This window comes from Schistocerca serialis, chromosome 12 (genome assembly GCF_023864345.2).
Source record: "Schistocerca serialis cubense isolate TAMUIC-IGC-003099 chromosome 12, iqSchSeri2.2, whole genome shotgun sequence".
In the NCBI taxonomy this organism is placed as follows: domain Eukaryota; kingdom Metazoa; phylum Arthropoda; class Insecta; order Orthoptera; family Acrididae; genus Schistocerca; species Schistocerca serialis.
This window is the reverse complement of record NC_064649.1, coordinates 33839161-33858240: the sequence shown is the minus strand read 5'-3', so window position 1 is coordinate 33858240 and position 19080 is coordinate 33839161. Positions and strand designations below refer to the sequence as shown.

The window sequence follows — 19080 nt, the reverse complement described above, 5'->3', positions numbered from 1 at the left end:
TGGTCAGCTTGCCTGACTGTGCGCCCAATTTCCTACGAATTTATAGACGACACTCGTTCTCTCGCACAAGTTCAGAGGACGAACTCAGCCTGCAGACAGCACACAACAGGCACACGCAAGTTACAGACGGTCGGAAAAGAGTTTACACTTGGCGAATTCTAGATTCGTATTTAAAATCAAACTGAAAGGAAAGCTAATGTACTGTTTTTGATGCAAACAATTCTTACTCTTTGTTTTTGAGTGTCTATGATGCATCCGTGCAATACTACCCTCCAGAGGAAATACTTGTCGAATGATCAATGGGATTTCTTTCTGCTGTCAACATACCTTCTACCTTTTCAAAAATTCTTTTCGTGAAAGGCATTTTACTTCTTAGCTCTTCCACAAAGTTTCTATTTTCTGTCACGAAACTTCCCGATAACCTACAGATTTTACTTTTTCCAGTGCCCTTTCTTCCAATGATATTTTGATGGGACCTTCACGTTTGCAGATTCCCATCACTTGGGTCTCTCCTGCATTTATTACCATTCCATACGCTTTCCCAGCTCTTACGGTCCTCTCCGTCACAAAACATAGTTCTTTCTCTGATTCGGCCAACAACGCTTGATAACCTCTAAACACGGTTCCCTTATATCGTCTACTAAAATAAGTACCCGAGCGACTAAACCGGAGTTCTGCCGCCTTCGCTTATGGCCACCTCCTCGCTGTGTTGCAGCTTCCCCCTGGAGCTGCACATGGTGTTCTACAAGACGGACTACGGCAGCTTCAACGGTGCACTCAGCCATAAGGACGGCCTCGCAGTGGTGGCGCTCTTCTACGAGGTAACATCAGACATCTGTTGTGCGAAGCTAGCAGCTGTTTTCAAATCACATGCTCTATGATTAGCTATGTTTTCATAGCCCGGCAGTCAGTGTACAGCTTCTAACAAACGCAGCGTTATCAGTAGATTGGAAATACCTGAACAAACACTATTGTCACGGAGACAGGCCACTTTCAGCAACCTGCTCAGCTCTTTCATTTCTTCCTCAATTCAAAGACCGCTTTCAATACTTCCCATCACATAGGAGATAGTTTAGCAGTGTGGAACTAGCCAAGCTATACATTAACAGGCAGAACCTACCACTTCTGCAGAGCGTACTAACAACAAATTGTGAGAGCCATTAATCCACTCAAATTGGTAATTATACTGATTACTTCTAGATTAGTTTATGTAGACTATGTGATCAAAAGTATCCGGACACCTGGTTGAAAATGATTTACAAGTTCGTGGCGCCCTCCATCGGTAATTCTGGAATTCAATATGGTGTTGGCCCACCCTTAGCCTTGATGACAGCTTCCACTCTCGCAGGCATACGTTCAGTCAGGTGCTGGAAGGTTTCTTGGGGAATGGCAGCCCATTCTTCACGGAGTGCTGCACTGAGGAGAGGTATCGATGTCGGTCGGTGAGGCCTGGCACGAAGTCGGCGTTCTAAAACGCCCCAGAGGTGTTCTATAGGATTCATGTCAGGACTGTGCAGGCCAGTCCATTACAGGGATGTAATTGTCATGTAACCACTCCGCCACAGGCCGTGCATTATGAACAGGTGCTCGATTGTGTTGAAATATGCAGTTGCCATCCTCGAATGGCTCTTCAACAGTGGGAAACAAGAAGGTGCTTAAAATATCAATGTAGGCGTGTGCTGTGATAGTGCCAAACAAAACAACAAGGGGTGAAAGCCCCCTCCATGAAAAACACGACCACAATATAACGTCAGCACCGCCTCCGAATTTTACTGTTGGCACTCCACAAGCTGGTAGATGACGTTCACCGGGCATTCGCCATACCCACACCCTGCCATCGGATCTCCACATTGTGTACCCTGATTCACCACTTCACACTACGTTTTTCGACTGTTCAATCGTCCAATGTTTACGCTCTTTGCACCAAGCGAGGCGTCGTTTGGCATTCACCGGCGTCATGTGTGGCTTACGAGTAGCCGCTCGACCCTAAGAGCCAAGTGTTCTCGCCTCCCACCTAACTGTCATAGTACTTGCAGTTTGGAATTCCTATGTGACGATCTGGATAGATGTCTGCCTATTGCACATTACGACCCTCTTCAACTGTCGGCGGTCTCTGTCACTCAACAGACGAGGTCGGCCTGTACACTTTTGTGCTGTATGTGTCCCTTCACGTTTCCACTTTACTATCATATCGGAAGCAGTGGACCTAGGGATGTTTAGGAGTGCGTAAATCTCACGTACGGACATATGACACAAGTGACACCCAATCACCTGAGCACCTTCGAAGCCCGTGAGTTCTGCGGAGCGCCCCATTCTGCTCTCTCACGATGTCTAATGACAACTGAGGTCGCTGATATGGAGTACCTGGCAGCACAATGCACCTAATATGAAAAACGTATGTTTTTGGGGGTATCCGGATACTTTATATCACAGTGTATGTGTATTACGAGAGAAACAACCACTAATCCTCCTACATTACTCATCTGCTGTTATTTTCTAATACTGGTACTTGAAACAAAGCAATTTAGTTCTACGCACACCACTATAAGCTTTCTATATACTGGAAAAATCAGGATCTGATGCAAATTGTAAGAGTTACGCAGAATTTAAATACCTGAATCCAAGTACTGAGGAAAAATTGTAGAACAATAGTGGCTAAAGAGATATTATTTTCTTTGTTTATACATACTTGATGATATCCAGTTTCCAGCCTGATGTCCACTGGCACCACTTATAGGCTTTTTTTACTGGAATACAAACTTTCATTGTGAACCCCAGAGAGGGATGCATCGTCTGTATAGAAATAATTTCCACCACCAGTATTGCATAATTGTTGAATTAGCTCGTTATTAGCTATAAATACCATTAGGGAGTATACATATTGGCATGTAAGTGCAAGAAACGCTATGTCGTTGAAGAGGTTTCAACAGGATGTTCAGTAATCAGTTCACACAATTTACTTTTATTGTCCACTTCTATAGAATAAGTACTTTCTTTTAATTAGCAGAAGTGTCCTACACTGTTGTGACATAGGACAGAACTGAGAGAAAATATATCAAATTCTTGTCGGGTTTCCAGCCGGATTAGACTGTCATCTGAGCACAATATTTCAGCGGTCCACCTGGCCGCCATCATCAGGTGGAAAGAGCTGCGCTGCTCTCGCCGATAACTGATTCCACTCCCAAATGACTGCACCTTTATATTCATCGGAAGTACAACAGTGCATGCGCTAGATACAGTGCGCACGCGCTCGGTCATTCCTGCTGCCCCCTGGCGCAAAAAGAGTTGCAGCGCCTCCGGTGGTGAATACTGTTGAAAACGATATATCGTTACAAATGATTAGTCGGCCGATGTGGCCGAGCGGTTCTAGGCGCTTCAGTCTGGAACCGCGCGACCGCTACGGTCGTAGGTTCGAATCCTGCCTCGGGCATGGATGTGTGTGATGTCCTTAGGTTAGTTAGGTTTAAGTAGTTCTAAGTTCTAGGGGACTGATGACCTCAGATGTTAAGTCCCATAGTGCTCAGAGCGATTTGAACCATTTTTGAACAAATGATTATCCATAGCCTGCCGATTCAGATGCCGTTGTTCATGTCTGATAAAACAAGATTCCAAGTTTTACTTAGTAGGTATCCATTACCACGAACAATGATATTATCTGCTCGCCTGATGTTGACAGATTCTTTTAAAACACAATCCCAGTACCGCGAAGCGTTTGCAACTACTTGCGTCTCATTGTATAGCATCCTGTGTCCCTCTGTAAGGCAATGCTCAGCCACCACAGATTTATCTGGTTGTAATAATTACGTATGGCGATGATGTTCAATACACCTGTCGTTGACGGTACAAATAATTTGGTCAATGTAATTTTTCCCGCACTCACACGGTATTTTGTAAACGCCAGACTTCCTCAAACATAAATCATCTTTGACAGAGCCAAGTAGTGCTCGAATCTTAGCTGACGGACTAAAAACACATCTGAACTCATATTTCTTCAAAAGTCTACCTATCTTGGTGGACACGTTCCCAGCATACGGAAGAAAAGCCACAGACCTAAAGGTGTCTTCAGAAGGTTCAGGTAGAGGTCCAAACTCAAAAGCAAGTCGAATTTGTCGGTCCGTATAGCCGTTATTATTGAACACGTCCTTAACATTTTGCAGCTCCTGTGATAGATTGTCAGCATCCGAGACAGCATATGCTCGTTTAACCAAGGTCCGAAGGACTCCTGTACGTTGAAAAGGTGGATGGCAACTGGTGGCATGTAAATACCTGTCGGTATGAGTCGGTTTCCTGTAAACACCGTGTCCGAGAGTTCTGTCTTCTTTTCTGTAAACTAGTACATCCAAAAAAGGTAACTTTCCCTCCTTTTCAATTTCCATCGTGAATTTGATGTTAGTATGAAGACAATTAAAATGGTCCAATAACCGGTGCAAAGAGTCAATTCCTTGTGGCCAAAGAAGAAACATATCGTCAACATAGCTCAGACAACACGAAGGCTTTAAAAAAAATGTTTTCAGGGCCATGTCCTCCATAAAAAGACTAGCGACTATGGGGGATAAAAGACTCCCCATAGCCACACTACCGGTTTCTTCAAAGTATTTGTCGTCAAATAAAAAATAGGTTTTCATTAATTAAAAACAGTGACTTTTCAAGAGGGACCTGAGTAAAAAGTGATACCACATCAAAACCAACAAGTAAATCAGAGGGACCAAGACGAAGCAACTTTAAACGCTGAGAAACGTCAACACTTGATAGCGGGAAATGATACTTGTCGACGGACTGTGATTAATCTTACAAGTAAGGAACTGGATGACGTCACGGTTTCAGTGTTAGAAAAAGTTTAAAACTTCGCACCCACCCCTAGAAGCATTCCCACTATGGAATTCATTTCTTCTGTTGAACAAGCTGTGTTCCGTCTTCTGGAAGAACAGGCGGAAGAGATTAGACAGAAGGTTTCTCCCCTTTTGCGTCGGGCTCGGCCTCCACAAAGTAACATTTCTCCAGCTGAACGAGCAGCCAGACCCTGAATTGTTAATCTTACTAGCAGACAAAGGTAATGCTACCGTTTTAATCTCAAAGGCAGAGTATGTGAATAAGATGCATGATGTACTTAAGGATCCGTCATATCGTATATAACAGAAGGATCCCACGGGTAGCATAAAACGGACTACGATTTCACTTCTGAAGAAGAGTTCCTTACCTGAGGACACTATCAAAAAACTACGTCCTGGTGCGGCCGTTCCACCTAGATTATGCCGTTTGCCAAAGATCCATAAGGATGGGGTCCCATTGCACCCTACTGTTTCTAATGTGGGTGCACCAACTTACAACTTGGCAAAATATTTAGCGTCGGCTCTCACCCCTCATGTGGGTAAAAGTGAACACCATATTTCCAACTCTATGGATTTTTTTTCAGCGTTTAAAGTTGCTTCGTCTTGGTCCCTCTGGTTTACTTGTTAGTTTTGATGTGGTGTCACTTTTTACTAGGGCCCCTCTTGAAGAGTCATTGATTTTAATGAATGAAAAACTTGATATGGAAATGAAGAAGCCCTGCCGTCATGTTCTGACATCCATCTATTTTTATTTGATGACAAATATTTTGAACAAACCGGAAGTGTGGCTATGGGGAGTCTTTTATCCCCCATAGTCGCTAATCTTTTTATGGAGGACATGGCCCTGAAAACATTTTTTTTAAAGCCTTCATGTTGTCTGAGCTATGTTGACGATATGTTTCTTCTTTGGCCACAAGGAATTGACTCTTTGCACCGGTTATTGGACCATTTTAATTGTCTTCATACTAACATCAAATTCACGATGGAAATTGAAAAGGAGGGAAAGTTACCTTTTTTGGATGTACTAGTTTACAGAAAAGAAGACAGAACTCTCGGACACGGTGTTTACAGGAAACCGACTCATACCGACAGGTATTTACATGCTACCAGTTGCCATCCACCTTTTCAACGTACAGGAGTCCTTCGGACCTTGGTTAAACGAGCATATGCTGTCTCGGATGCTGACAATTTATCACAGGAGCTGCAAAATGTTAAGGACGTGTTCAATAATAACGGCTATACGGACCGACAAATTCGACGTGCTTTTGAGTTTGGACCTCTACCTGAACCTTCTGAAGACACCTTTAGGTCTGTAGCTTTTCTTCCGTATGCTGGGAACGTGTCCACCAAGATAGGTAGACTTTTGAAGAAATATGAGATCAGATGTGTTTTTCGTCCGCCAGCTAAGATTCGAGCTCTTTTTGGCTCTGTTAAACATGACTTAGGTTTGAGGAAGTCTGGCGTTTACAAAATACCGTGTGAGTGCGGGAAAAATTACATTGGCCAAACTATTTGCACCGTCAACGACAGGTGTATTGAACATCATCGCCATACGCGATTATTACAACCAGATAAATCTGTGGTGGCTGAGCATTGCCTTACAGAGGGACACAGGATGCTATACAATGAGACGCAAGTAGTTGCAAACGCTTCGCGGTACTGGGATTGTGTTTTAAAAGAATCTGTCGACATCAGGCCAGCAGATAATATCATTATTCGTGATAATGGATACCCACTAAGTAAAATTGGACTCCTGTTTTATCAGAAATGAAGAAACAACGGCACCTGAATCGGCCGGCAATGAATAATCACTTGCAGCGATATATCGTTTTCAACAGTATACACCACCAGAGGCGCTGCAACTCCTTTTGCGCCAGTTGGCAGCAGGAACGATTGAGCGCGTGCGCACTGTATCTAGCGCATGCACTGTTGTATTTCCGATGCATGCAAAGGTGCAGTCATTTGCGAGTGACATCGGCAATTACAGCGACAAACACGGAACCTCCTTACAGCAAAGAAACGCCGGGACTGGCGCCAGATATGCACACGCCTCAACTCCACCCTCCCTGTCAACCCCTCCAAGTACTGGTCAGCCTCCCATCGCCTTACTGGTAGCCATCCCACCCCACATTACCCTATCCTCCATGACGATCGACCCTTTCCTGACGACCTCAGTAAGGCTAACCAGTTTGCTTCCCACCTCTCCGAGGTCTTCTCCATTCCTGACGATCCCCATTTTGATTACTCCCTCTTCCCCACCGTCCTTGACCACACTGACATCTCCGTCCCACCACTCGCCGCTAGCTTCCAGTACTTGGATCGGTTAGCCCCCTCAGACATCAACACTCCCATTACCGCACCCGACATCACAATCGTGCTCCGCTCCAAACACAACACTGCCCCTGGTCACGATGGTGTCACCTACTGCCACCTGAAGGAACCCCCCCCCCCCCCCATCCTTCCTGGCTGTCCTTGCTACCCTGTACAATGTCCTCCTCTCCACAGTATTTTACCCCCAACCTCTGGTAGACTTCCCGTGTCCTGCTGTTCCCTAAACCCAACAAACCGTCCTCTGATACCTCTTCCTATCATCCCATCTACCTCACCTCCATGTTCAGTAAGGTCTTCAAGACCATCCTCTCTCACCGTAATCACCACCACCTTAACCAGCACCACCTTCTTCCCCTTACCCAATGTGGCTCCCGGCCTTCCTTCTCCGCCGACGACCAGCTCTTTAACCTTACCAATCTTCGTTCACTCCAACTTAACTCCCGTCACTCCACTATCTTTGTTTCCCTTGACCTCCAGAACGCCTATGACTGTGTCTGGCATCCCGGGCTCCTCTTTAAGCTCCAGACTTATGCGCTCCCCATCAACTTCGTCCGTCTCGTTGCTTCCTTCTTCTCCCATCGTTGCTCCTATGTGACTATCCACAATTCCAACTCCCATACTTTCTATCCCTCTGCTAGCATGCCCCAAGGCTCCATCCTTTCCCTTCTCTTCTATCTCCTGTACACTGCTGATATGCCCAAACCTCCCCCACCTGTTCATCTCCTCCAGTTTTCTGCTGACACCGCCTTCCTAGCCTTTTATCCTACCCTTCAACGGTCCCAACGTACCCTCCAAACCCACCTTGACCAATTCACCGCTTGGTGCAACCAGTGGTTCCTCTGTATCAACCCCTCCAAGATACAGGTAATCATCATAGACCGCACCACCCTCTCCATCTGTCTCCATGATTTCTACCTCACCATTTATGGCCATCCTATCCACCTCACTCCTACCCTAAAACATCTTGGCCTCATCCTCGACCGCCACCTCACCTGGACTCCCCATCTCCTTACCATCCAACACAAAGCTCACACCTGCCTCTGCCTCCTGAAACTCCTGTCCGGCCGGACATGGGGTCCGCATCCTTCCACCATCCTTCTCACCTACAAATCATTGATCTGCCCCATCCTCTGTTATGGCAGCGTGGCTGGAATTTCCGCCCCTCCTAGGTCCTATAAATCCCTCCAAATCCTCGAACGCCATGCACTCTGCCTCGCCTTCCACATCCGCCTTCCATTCCCCACGCGCATCCTCTACGACCTCATCCCGTTCCCCCACCTTCTCCTTTTCCTTGAACACATCTGCACACTATATATTGTCTGCTGCATTGATCCCCCTCACCCTCTGGTATCTCCCATTCTCTCCATACCCAGCCCATTGCCGCACCTTTACCGTTGTGCCCCACCCTCTCTCCATCTCCACACCCTCCACCTCCTTTCCCAACGCAACTTCCACCAACCACCCCTCCCGGATGATGAGCTTCACCCTCTACCCTTCCTACCAACTCTAACCCCATCTTCCTCCTGTCTCCTCCACAGGGCTCCCTCTACTCTCACTCCCTTCTCCTGAGTGGCTTTCCCCTCCTACTCCCGCTCCCTCTCTTGTGCTCCCCTTCAGTGTCTGTGCACTCCCCTGTGCCTTGTCTTCCCTCTTCGTCACCTGCCCCACCAGTCTCCTGCCTCTTGGTGTACCCGCTGACGTCCCTACTCTTTTCATCCCACTGCCTCCCCTGCTGCACCTTGCTCTCCCCTCCTTTTCCATCCTCTCCAGCCTCTCCCTGGGCAGGTCCTACTTGGCAGTTTTATTCTTCATCGTGTATGCTCAAAGAGGGTTTAAAGTGTGTTGTTCTGGAGTGTTTTTAATACTGTGGCCGACTTTTAACCTGTGTGTGTGCCTTCAGTATCTTCTTTGTGTTTTAAAAATCGCCAACTGTGTTTTTTTAACTTTATGTCGACTTTTTTAATTGCCCCCAGTGAACGTCTCCATGTCAGTGTATTTTTACCTTCATTATGTCCCCTTACTCTGTTTTATGTCCCCCTTTTTTATCACCTTATATGAAACAGTTTATTCTTGTTTTAGTTGTCATGTCACTCGGCTGAAGAGTGGTGGATTGTGCCGCTGAGCCGCTGATAGCCCTCCCCTGCCCATATGGGGCTGGGGCCGGGGAATAAAATCACTATAAAGAAAAAAAAAGAGTGGAATCATCAGTTATCGGGGAGAGCAGCGAAGCCTTTTGCACCTGATGATGGTGGCCAGGTGGACTGCTGAAATGTTGTGCTCAGGTGACAGTTTGATCTGGCTGGAAACCTGACAAGAATCCGATATACTAATATGTCGGGAAAGTCTACATGGTCACATTGTGTGAAAGTATGCCAAGCAACCCTGGTTGCAGGTCAGCACAGTGGGGGAGATATCTGCTTGCAGAACAGGCAGCACTAACCTGTCCACATGCTGGTGACACCTCAGTTTGTTATCATTCTGGATGCCCAGCAACTTCGCATATGGAGTCTCATAGAGTCTCTGCCCAGTGAACACTACTTCTGGTCTACCAAAGTACTTTATAATGTTTGAAATTGTATAATGTGAGATTTTGTAAGAGTAAGCTGCAGGTTGTGAACCAGTTGCAAGCCTGTACCATTATTCTCCTGTCTGTATCTGCTATGGACCTGTTTGGACCTTTTATCAGCAGACTTGTGTCACCAGCAAACATTACTGTTTTAGGGGAGTCATCCAGTGCTCCAAGTACACATTTATTTATCCCTATAACAGAGCAGGTCAAGCAGCAACTCCTGCAGTGTACTGCATTAAATTTTAATATTACCCCACTGTCAGTTTAATCTTATTCTGTCATCTCACCTACTAATATGGCCCTCTTTTTCTTACAAAATGAAACTTGTGACATACAATAGCAAGTTACTTGGTAATTTTCAATTTTGGGAGAAAGCTGATTATAATCATTTATAAATTTCATCAATACTGCATCCTTCTTGCAAACTAAGTTGGGTAAAATAAACAGTGATTCCATACGAAAAGAACTAGCATTCTACAAAAAACATCACTCACAACTGTGCTCATTTAACACTGAATGTGTCATTCAGCCAATTTTTGTGTTGTTCAAAATGCCAGTCCACTCATAAATGATGGTGTTTATAGAGGTGTTTTTTTATTAGGGCTGCCTCACATTACAGAGCAGGAATGTGTATGGAGTGAACATTCAGTATTCAACATTTCAACAACATTGAACAGGAAATGTCACAACTCTTGGAGTAATGCTGTTTCTTACATTTAGCTCAAATATTGAAATGTTAATGTTGTTACACTCATTTCTCCTGTTTTTACTCTTTGTTCATTCACTGTAGCAGTTGCAAATCAAAATTCATTAAAGGCAGAACTTTTCATAAGTAAGTACCGGAAAGTCACGTACCTGAGAGGTGTATATTGCTGACTGAAATTCTATTCTCCACATCTTAGTGTTCACCCCACAGATTTTCCTGCTCTACAATTCCGACAGAAGATGCAGTTGTCACTCTTTCTTGTGATGCAGGTATGTGTCTCACCATCAACTACTTCATTGTCTTTTGGGGTCTTAAGTAGACTACAAGTTGTGATGCTTGTTTGTATTCTTTACAAAATAATAACTTAAACTGTGTTTCCTTACATTAATGAGTTGTCATAATACAAACCAAGTCTGGATTACAAAGCAATGCATAATTTCTACCGGACTACAAATCTGCACCTTACAACACCTGTCCCCTCCCCACCATACAAAATCACAAGTTTCGATTTTTGGAAAATTGTAGCTGCTCGGTAAATGTGAGTCCAGTATAAATTAATAAAGCATTCACTGATGAATGACTGTGAAGATATTCCTGTCCCATCAGTGTCACATACTATACTGGCTTCCACAACTGTTAGGAAAAACAAAACACAATGTCACATGAGACACAGAGTTAAGATATTTAGTCAAGCTTCAAATGCCATTTGTCTTCTACTCACTGAATTTTTTTAAATCTCTGGTGAAAACATGTATACTATTTTAAATCTTCAGTGCCAAATTATTGCAATGAAGGAGGAAAAAAAAAGCTCCGGGAAGGTGCCAGAACATGTTTCTCGTTCATTCTGTCTGAAATAAAGTCCTGCAACACAACTGAGCACAAAGATAAGATGGACATTTCATCACTTGTGGTGTTTGCCAGACATACTTTGGCACAAATCAAATATGTGTTGTATGTGGCTGGGAATGTCACAAGCTCAAACATCATTCCCATTCTGCTACTGTGACATTTAAAGATGGTCCACAGTGCACTGCTTCAGTTTCATGTCTTTCAACTTGGGTAACTGCAGTTAAGCTTTCATACAAGATGTGGATGACATTATGCTATGTGTGTTTCATCTCTGCTACCTTCAAAAATTCAAAGAGAGTACCACAGTTGATATCATTAAAAGCTTTTTCCAAATCTACAGATCCTGTAAATGTGAGTATGCCTTTCAACTATCTTCTATGACAAGTCACAGGGTAAATTTTCCCTCATTGTTCCTACATTTCTCTGGAATCCTAACAGATCTTACCCAAAGTCGGCTTCTATCACTTACTCCATTTCTCTATACATAATACACGTACATATAGTGCAACCACAACAGTGCAACAATATTCACACCTGTCCACACCTTCCACATTTTTCATTGCAATTACACATGTAATTTTGCATTACTGTTATTGAGACATGCTATTTACTGATGCAGGTGTTTGGAGATGACAACCCGGTGTACGCAGAGCTGGCAGAGGCCATCCCACAGGTGGAGGCACCGGGCTCCAAGGTGCCACTGAGGAGGGCCCTGTTCCTGGGCGACTTGCTGCCCGATAACCGAGAGCTTTACTTCACATACAATGGATCACTCACCACGCCGCCTTGCTCCGAGGTCGTCACCTGGATAGAGTTCAAGACGCCTACCCTGCTCTCCCACAGACAGGTAACCCAGGCGTGGCCACCAATCTGTAGATGGCACCAGATGCTTTAGATACAGTTTTTTTCTTGGTTGTGTGTGTGTGTTTTGTGAGACACAGCTCACCAGGCAAAATAATTAGTCCCCTGGCATATTCATGCCAATGTTAAATCCAGGTACTTGCTGCTGGTGTGGAATGAGATAATGATGATGTTGATTGTAGAGTTCTCAATGACATAATTATCAGTGGCTCTGAAATATATCAACATCAATGTTCTGGAGGGCTTGAAAGGCTGCACTCTCAGGCCAGACTTGCGGGGAGAACTGATCCCAGTCCCCACCAATGCCAAAGTGTGGAAGCCATGGGAAACTGAAGTTCATAATTGCTTCTCATCACTAAACCATCAAATAGATCCATCTTAAGTTCGCAAAAATCAAAAATTAGATCAAACTGACAGTAACTTATGCACGGTCCAGTCACATTAATGTGACCACTGACTGTGTTCGACGGCAATGTATAATGAACACTGACATACGACAGATGGCAGCACTTGCTGTGGAGGATATATAAAATGCATCAGAGGACACAAGAAACTGTGCAGTAGTTGTAATTCAGAAACAGTGCAATTTACCTGTCATCCAAGAGGGCATTATCTTGGCTTTCAGACCAAGGGTGGAAGCATTTCTGAAACAGCAGTCTGCAAAATGTTCATGTGCCACTGTAGTTGAAACATAGCATGCATGGCAAAATTGTGCTATCCAAAACTGGCATCGAGGCAAATTTGGTGCATCACAGACTACAGACAGCAGGGATGAACAATAGCTGCAGAGGATAAGTACAGGCAAACCAATAGTGTCACCTCTATGACAGTGAGTGAACATTGTTGCGTATGGGTCTCTGTAGCAAGCACCTCATTCATTCACCCATGCTGACTGCTGTTCATCAGCAACAAAGGCCTGAGTTTGCATATCAGTATGACAAATCGATGTCCACTGAGTGATGACAGGTAGTCTTTTCAGATGAATAACATTTTATGCTCCATTGGATAAATTTCACGCTCCATTGGATAAATGGCCATTGGCGTGAAACATCTGAAAGCACACAAGGAGGAAGTGTTATGGTCTGGAGAATGTTCTTGTGGCATTCCCTGGGTGATCATGTCATCGTGAAAGGCCCAATGGATCAGCACTGCTACGCATCTATCACTGGGGACCAGGTCCATCCCTACATGTAATTTATCTTTCCTCACCATGAAGGCATCTATCAGCAGGACAGTGCAATGTGTCACACAGCTTACAGTGTAAGTGTGCAGTTCAAAGAACACCAAGTTGAGTTTGCCATACTTCCCTGGCCACCAAACACTCCAGATTTAATCCCAATCAAGAATCTGTGGGACCACTTCAATCGGGCTGTTCACACTGTCGATACTCATCTCAAACCCAAACACAGCTGGCCATGGCACTGGAGTCAGCATGGCTCCATTTCCCTTTTGGTTTGAGCTGCTGGAGATGGTGGTAATGTGTGTGTACACGGTGTGCTTGCTTGAGTGTTGTGTGTTTGTTTTTGTTTCTGAATTCGTGATTTCCTGTCAGGAACATTGCAGTTCGTAGTAACAGACAACAAATCATCGAGTAAAACTGAAGTGATATCAGGTGTTCTCCAGGGAAGCGTCCTGGGACCTCTGCTGTTCCTGATCTATATAAATGACCTGGGTGACAATCTGAGCAGTTCTCTTAGGTTGTTCGCAGATGATGCTGTAATTTACCATCTAGTAAGGTCATCCGAAGACCAGTATCAGTTGCAAAGCGATTTAGAAAAGATTGCTGTATGGTGTGCCAGGTGACAGTTGACGCTAAATAATGAAAAATGTGAGGTGATCCACATGAGTTCCAAAACAAATCCGTTGGAATTCAATTACTCGATAAATAGTACAATTCTCAAGGCTGTCAACTCAACTAAGTACCTGGGTGTAAAAATTACGAACAACTTCAGTTGGAAAGACCACATAGATAATATTGTGGGCAAGGCGAGCCAAAGGTTGCGTTTCATTGGCAGGACACTTAGAAGATGCAACAAGTCCACTAAAGCGACAGCTTACACTACACTCGTTCGTCCTCTGTTAGAATATTGCCGTGCGGTGTGAGATCCTTACCAGGTGGGTTTGACGGAGGAAATCGAAAGGGTGGAAAAAAGGGCAGCTCATTTTGTTTTATCACGTAATAGGGGAGAGAGTGTGGCAGATATGATACGCAAGTTGGGATGGAAGTCATTAAAGCAAAGACGTTTTTTGTCGCGGTGAGATCTATTTACGAAATTTCAGTCATCAACTTTCTCTTCCAAATACGAAAATATTTTTTTGAGCCGAACCTACATAGGTAGGAATGATCATCAAAATAAAATAAGAGAAATCAGAGCTCGAACAGAAAGGTTTAGGTGTTCGTTTTTCCCGTGCACTGTTCGGGAGTGGAATGGTAGGGAGATAGTATGATTGTGCCAGAATGAGATTTTCACTCTGCAGCGGAGTGTGCGCTGATATGAAACTTCCTGGTGGATTAAAACTGTGTGCTGGACTGAGACTCGAACTCGGGACCTTTGCCTTACGTGGGCAAGTGCTCTACCAACTGCAGAAGTAAAGCTGTGATGACGGGGTGTGAATCATGCTTGGGTAGCTCAGTTGCCAGAGCACTTGTCCGCGAAGGCAAAAGGTCCCGAGTTCGAGTCTCGGTCTGGCACACAGTTTTAATCTGCCAGGAAGTTTCATATCAGCGCGCACTCCGCTGCAGAGTGAAAATCTCATTCTGGAAACATCCTCCAGGCTGTGGCTAAGCCATGTCTCCGCAATATCCTTTCTTTCAGGAGTGCTAGTTCTGCAAGGTTTGCAGAAGAGCTTCTGTAAAGTTTGGAAGGTAGGAGACAAGGTACTGGCAGAAGTAAAGCTGTGAGGATGGGGCATGAATCGTGCTTGGGTAGCTCAGTTGGTAGAGCACTTGCCAGCGAAAGGCAAAGGTCCCGAGTTCGAGTCTCGGCCCGGCACACAGTTTTAATCTGCCAGGAAGTTCTAGTATGATTGTGGTTTGATGAACCCTCTGCCAAGCACTTAAATGTGAATTGCAGAGTAATCATGTAGATGTAGATGTAGATGAAGAAAGCTTTGGCCGAAAGTTAAACATGTAAAGGTCTTTTCATTGTGCATGTCTGCAACTCAATCTGTCATCTTTGTGGTGAGTAGCAATCTAGGTTTTTTTCTGGCATTCATTACTTTTTTCACCTCTAGCATTGTTTATTAATGTAAAAAATGCTAGATTCCTGCATATTTTGGACTCCACATTAAACTGTAGGCCCCCAATAGCTGGATGAGTAAACCAGTTTGAAAGTAGATAAGGGCATGCCATATGCAACAGGACCACGTCCATGTTTTTGCTCTTGATTTCAGTTGTGCCACAACACCAAAAAAGTAAAAATATTTTGGTTAAAGTTAAGAGGGCTAAATCAGCCAGTCATTCAGACTGTTGCCTCTGCAAATACTAAAAAGGTTGCTACCCCTGTTTAAGAACCCTAAGTTAGTCTGACCTAAACACAGATACCTCACCAATCTGGTTGCACATGTGGCAGAGTTAATTATGCTGTTGAGACACACAAGCCACCCCATTGCAACAGGGTCACAGTTCATGGGAAAAGACAAATACTGTGGAATTATATGACTCCTTTTCTCGGATTCTTTTATGCCAAGTTGCCACAACCTACTTGGATGTAAAGCAAGGTTCTGATTGAGATGTCTGTCACAGGTGGATGTGTTCCGTAAGATGAAGTCCGAAGACGGCCTGCTGACGCACAATTTCCGGCCGGTACAGCCTCTGGGAGACAGGGCAGTGCTCTTCAACGTGGGGAATCTTCCCCCTGCGGTGGCCCCTCGGGCCCCAACCACATCTTTTCAGACGCTGCTGACTGCCCTGTTCACTCTGCTCTGGAGGCACCACTAGTGTCCACTGTCTGCAGGTGTGCTGTCAGTCATTTAGTTATCTACAGGCAGGGAAACATGATGCTGGGGTCACCACTGCACCCTTCTGATCACTCTCGAGTGTCTTGTAAAGATGACTTCCGTCCTTTGAGGAAGGTGTTGATGGTGACAGCCAAATGTGTGGAATGACCCTTGTCAGAAATATAACAGAAGAGAGAAGGAATACAGTACAAATGCACAATTTTTGTATGCCGACAAATGAATGCAGTTGCTCTCTTGTACACGTTGTGAACAGCATTTCCTTATACAGTACCTATTCTCATATGCAAGTATGTATGATGATACAAACATTTGTATATTATCTTCTAATGTACTTATTAATAAGCTCACCATTTCACACTTTTATAATATGTTCATTATGAACACAACTACATAAATGCCAGTATCTGCATATACCATTGGCATGAATTTGTTACAGCCACCATATCTACAGTTAAAAATTGTCTAATGTAACATCCAGTGTACAAAGATAGCTATTTAACAAATCATTTCTCTTGATAAAATCTGGAACTCTTTAACCAGATGCCTAACTTTTCTGTTTGATCAGAAAGTTGTGATAATCATCTCACAGTATGCCATTCCTGTATCATTTCTTTATTTATTTTTGTATTTATTTAAGACAGAAACATTCTGTTAATAAAATGCAGTTTTCATTCACAAAATATTATTATTCTGTTTTAGCCCAATGCACTCCATTCTCAAGGAGTACATAGTACATAAACTGCAGAGATGTAATGTCAAAAAATGACAATCACCATCATTTGCCCTTGACATGTTCATCTTTTGCACCGGTGAAAAACTTCTGCATTAGCACTTACACATTAAAATGTTTTGTTATTTAAGGTGTGAAGTGCAAATGTGGAAGTTTTTCTTGATGCAGAAGACACATTTCACAGTAAAATGAAGGTGATGAACTGAAGCATATGTAATACCAAAAAATCAATGGAGTTCCTGAGAATTGAGTTGTAGGTCAGGATCATGTTGCAATGAAGTGGGGAAATAAAATACTATGACTAGAGTATTTCTAATTAATAAATTAGTCAGCAACAATCCCTGACAAAATATTTGTTAATAATGTATTTATTTGCTGTATGTTGTGTAGATTATGCTGAATGTAAATGTTATTCTCACAAACTTGAAAACAATTTTCCATCAAGTTGTGTGCTTGTATGTGTTAGCTTTACATTGAGCAAATGGAATACATGACACTACAAATCCTTTCAAAAAAAATATTTATCTGCCATTTAAACCTATATGCTGAAGACATGTGGAATATTAAATTATACATTATTACATACAATACAAAAAATTAAGCAGGTTCATAAAGATAATGGGAGTGTTTAAACTGACACTCATGTATAAATTTACTAATATTTATGTGATTACGTATAGAGTAAGTAATATGTGTATTGGATGACATGGGAAAACAATGTGAAATAAAAGTATTATTTATTGTATATTAAATCAAGTTCTCAACTTATCTATAGTACCTCAAAATACCTAGCTTTGTGCTCTTGTCACAGTAAATGTTTGTTTCAGTACGTCAGTTACAGTATACACACCGGAAAAAAGAAATCTACTATTTGTACAGGGTGACACAGAAAAACAGGAACATTTCCAAAATCCAATAAAACTAGAAGTGATGAAGGAAAGAAATTGCATTCGTAGTAATTGAAACTTTATAACTTTGCCATTTATGAAACTTTGATGGTATTTATCATTTTTTAAAAATTTCATCCTTTAGATGGTGTCCTCCTGTATGAATACATTCGTGAAATCTGTTGTTGAGATTCCTCATAGACCGATGCAACAGCTCAGCTGGGATACTGTGTGAACTGCACCTCGAATTGTCTGTTTAACTTGGTTGTGTAGACTTTGCTCTTTAGGTAGCCCCACAAGAAAAAAAATCATGAATGGATAAATCTGGCAATCAAGGGGGCCAGGGAATGTTACCGAATTGTGACATCACACAGCTGCCACACAATTCACACATATGCCATTGACTGCTGTGCAGTGTGTAACATCGCTCCATCCTGTTGAAACCAGGCTTCTTGAATGTTTGGAAAGTTGTTCAATGCAGGTGTAACGAAAGTTTGTAACATCTCCATGTAATGATCGGCATTGACAGTTATTGACACAATGGCAATCCATTTGTGATTTTTTCTTGTGTGGCTACCTCAAGAGCAAAGTCTACATGACTCAACCTAGAACCCTGGATGAGTTAAAATGGAGAATTCAGGATGCAATTGACAGTGTCTCAGCTGAGATGTTGCAGCAGACAATGAGGAATCTCAACAGCAGACTTCACGAATGTATTCGTACAGGAGGACACCATCTGAAGAACATAATTTTCAAAAAATGGTAATTTTTTGAAATTTCTATGAATGCAATTTCTTTCCTTATCACTTCTAGTTTTATTGGATTGTGAAAATGTTCCTGTTTTTCTGTGTCAACCTGTACATCACAGTGTCATGGTGCCACTTGTGATAAAATTCTATTCAGCTTGCCACACACTACATAAACAAGGATATCAGGTGTGGTCAGCTGATGTGTTGCAGATTGATTGCTTCAGATGGAAACTGCTTTTTCATCATAACCTAAATTCTACACAATAAAAATTTGTTCTCATGCAACATAACAGTTAAAGAGTCAGCCATTATACAAAATGGCGTGATATTATTTGTTTATTTTCACACTGATCTTTTTATTTATATTTATTTGAAGTTTTTGTATTTGATTTCTTTTTTAAAAATTATCTCCAGCTTTACCAACTAGTACTGGCAGCCAGAATCATCTTTTATCCACAGTGGCATAACAAGTGTGTGGGAAATGCTTTGATCCCACTTTTCCTGCAAAACCTGATATGAGAAAACTGCTCATCTTAATTCTGATACTATTTTTAAAAGCCCTTTTGAAGCAGCTGATGTATTTCAATCGCAGCAAGTGGTCAAAATACC

At 43.1% G+C, this 19080-nt stretch overlaps 1 protein-coding gene across 1 annotated transcript in view; it reads left to right on the top strand.

The window, feature by feature from the left end:
• Positions 1-17540, top strand: part of LOC126428322 (carbonic anhydrase 2-like) — a 216424-nt gene extending 198884 nt beyond the window's left edge. The window contains exons 5-7 of the mRNA XM_050090261.1: positions 716-821; positions 11904-12131; positions 15891-17540. Of these exons, the coding sequence (XP_049946218.1) occupies positions 716-821; positions 11904-12131; positions 15891-16085 (529 nt within the window). The 3' untranslated portion in view covers positions 16086-17540. The remainder of the gene's footprint in view (positions 1-715; positions 822-11903; positions 12132-15890) is intronic.
• Positions 17541-19080: the final 1540 nt, after the last annotated feature.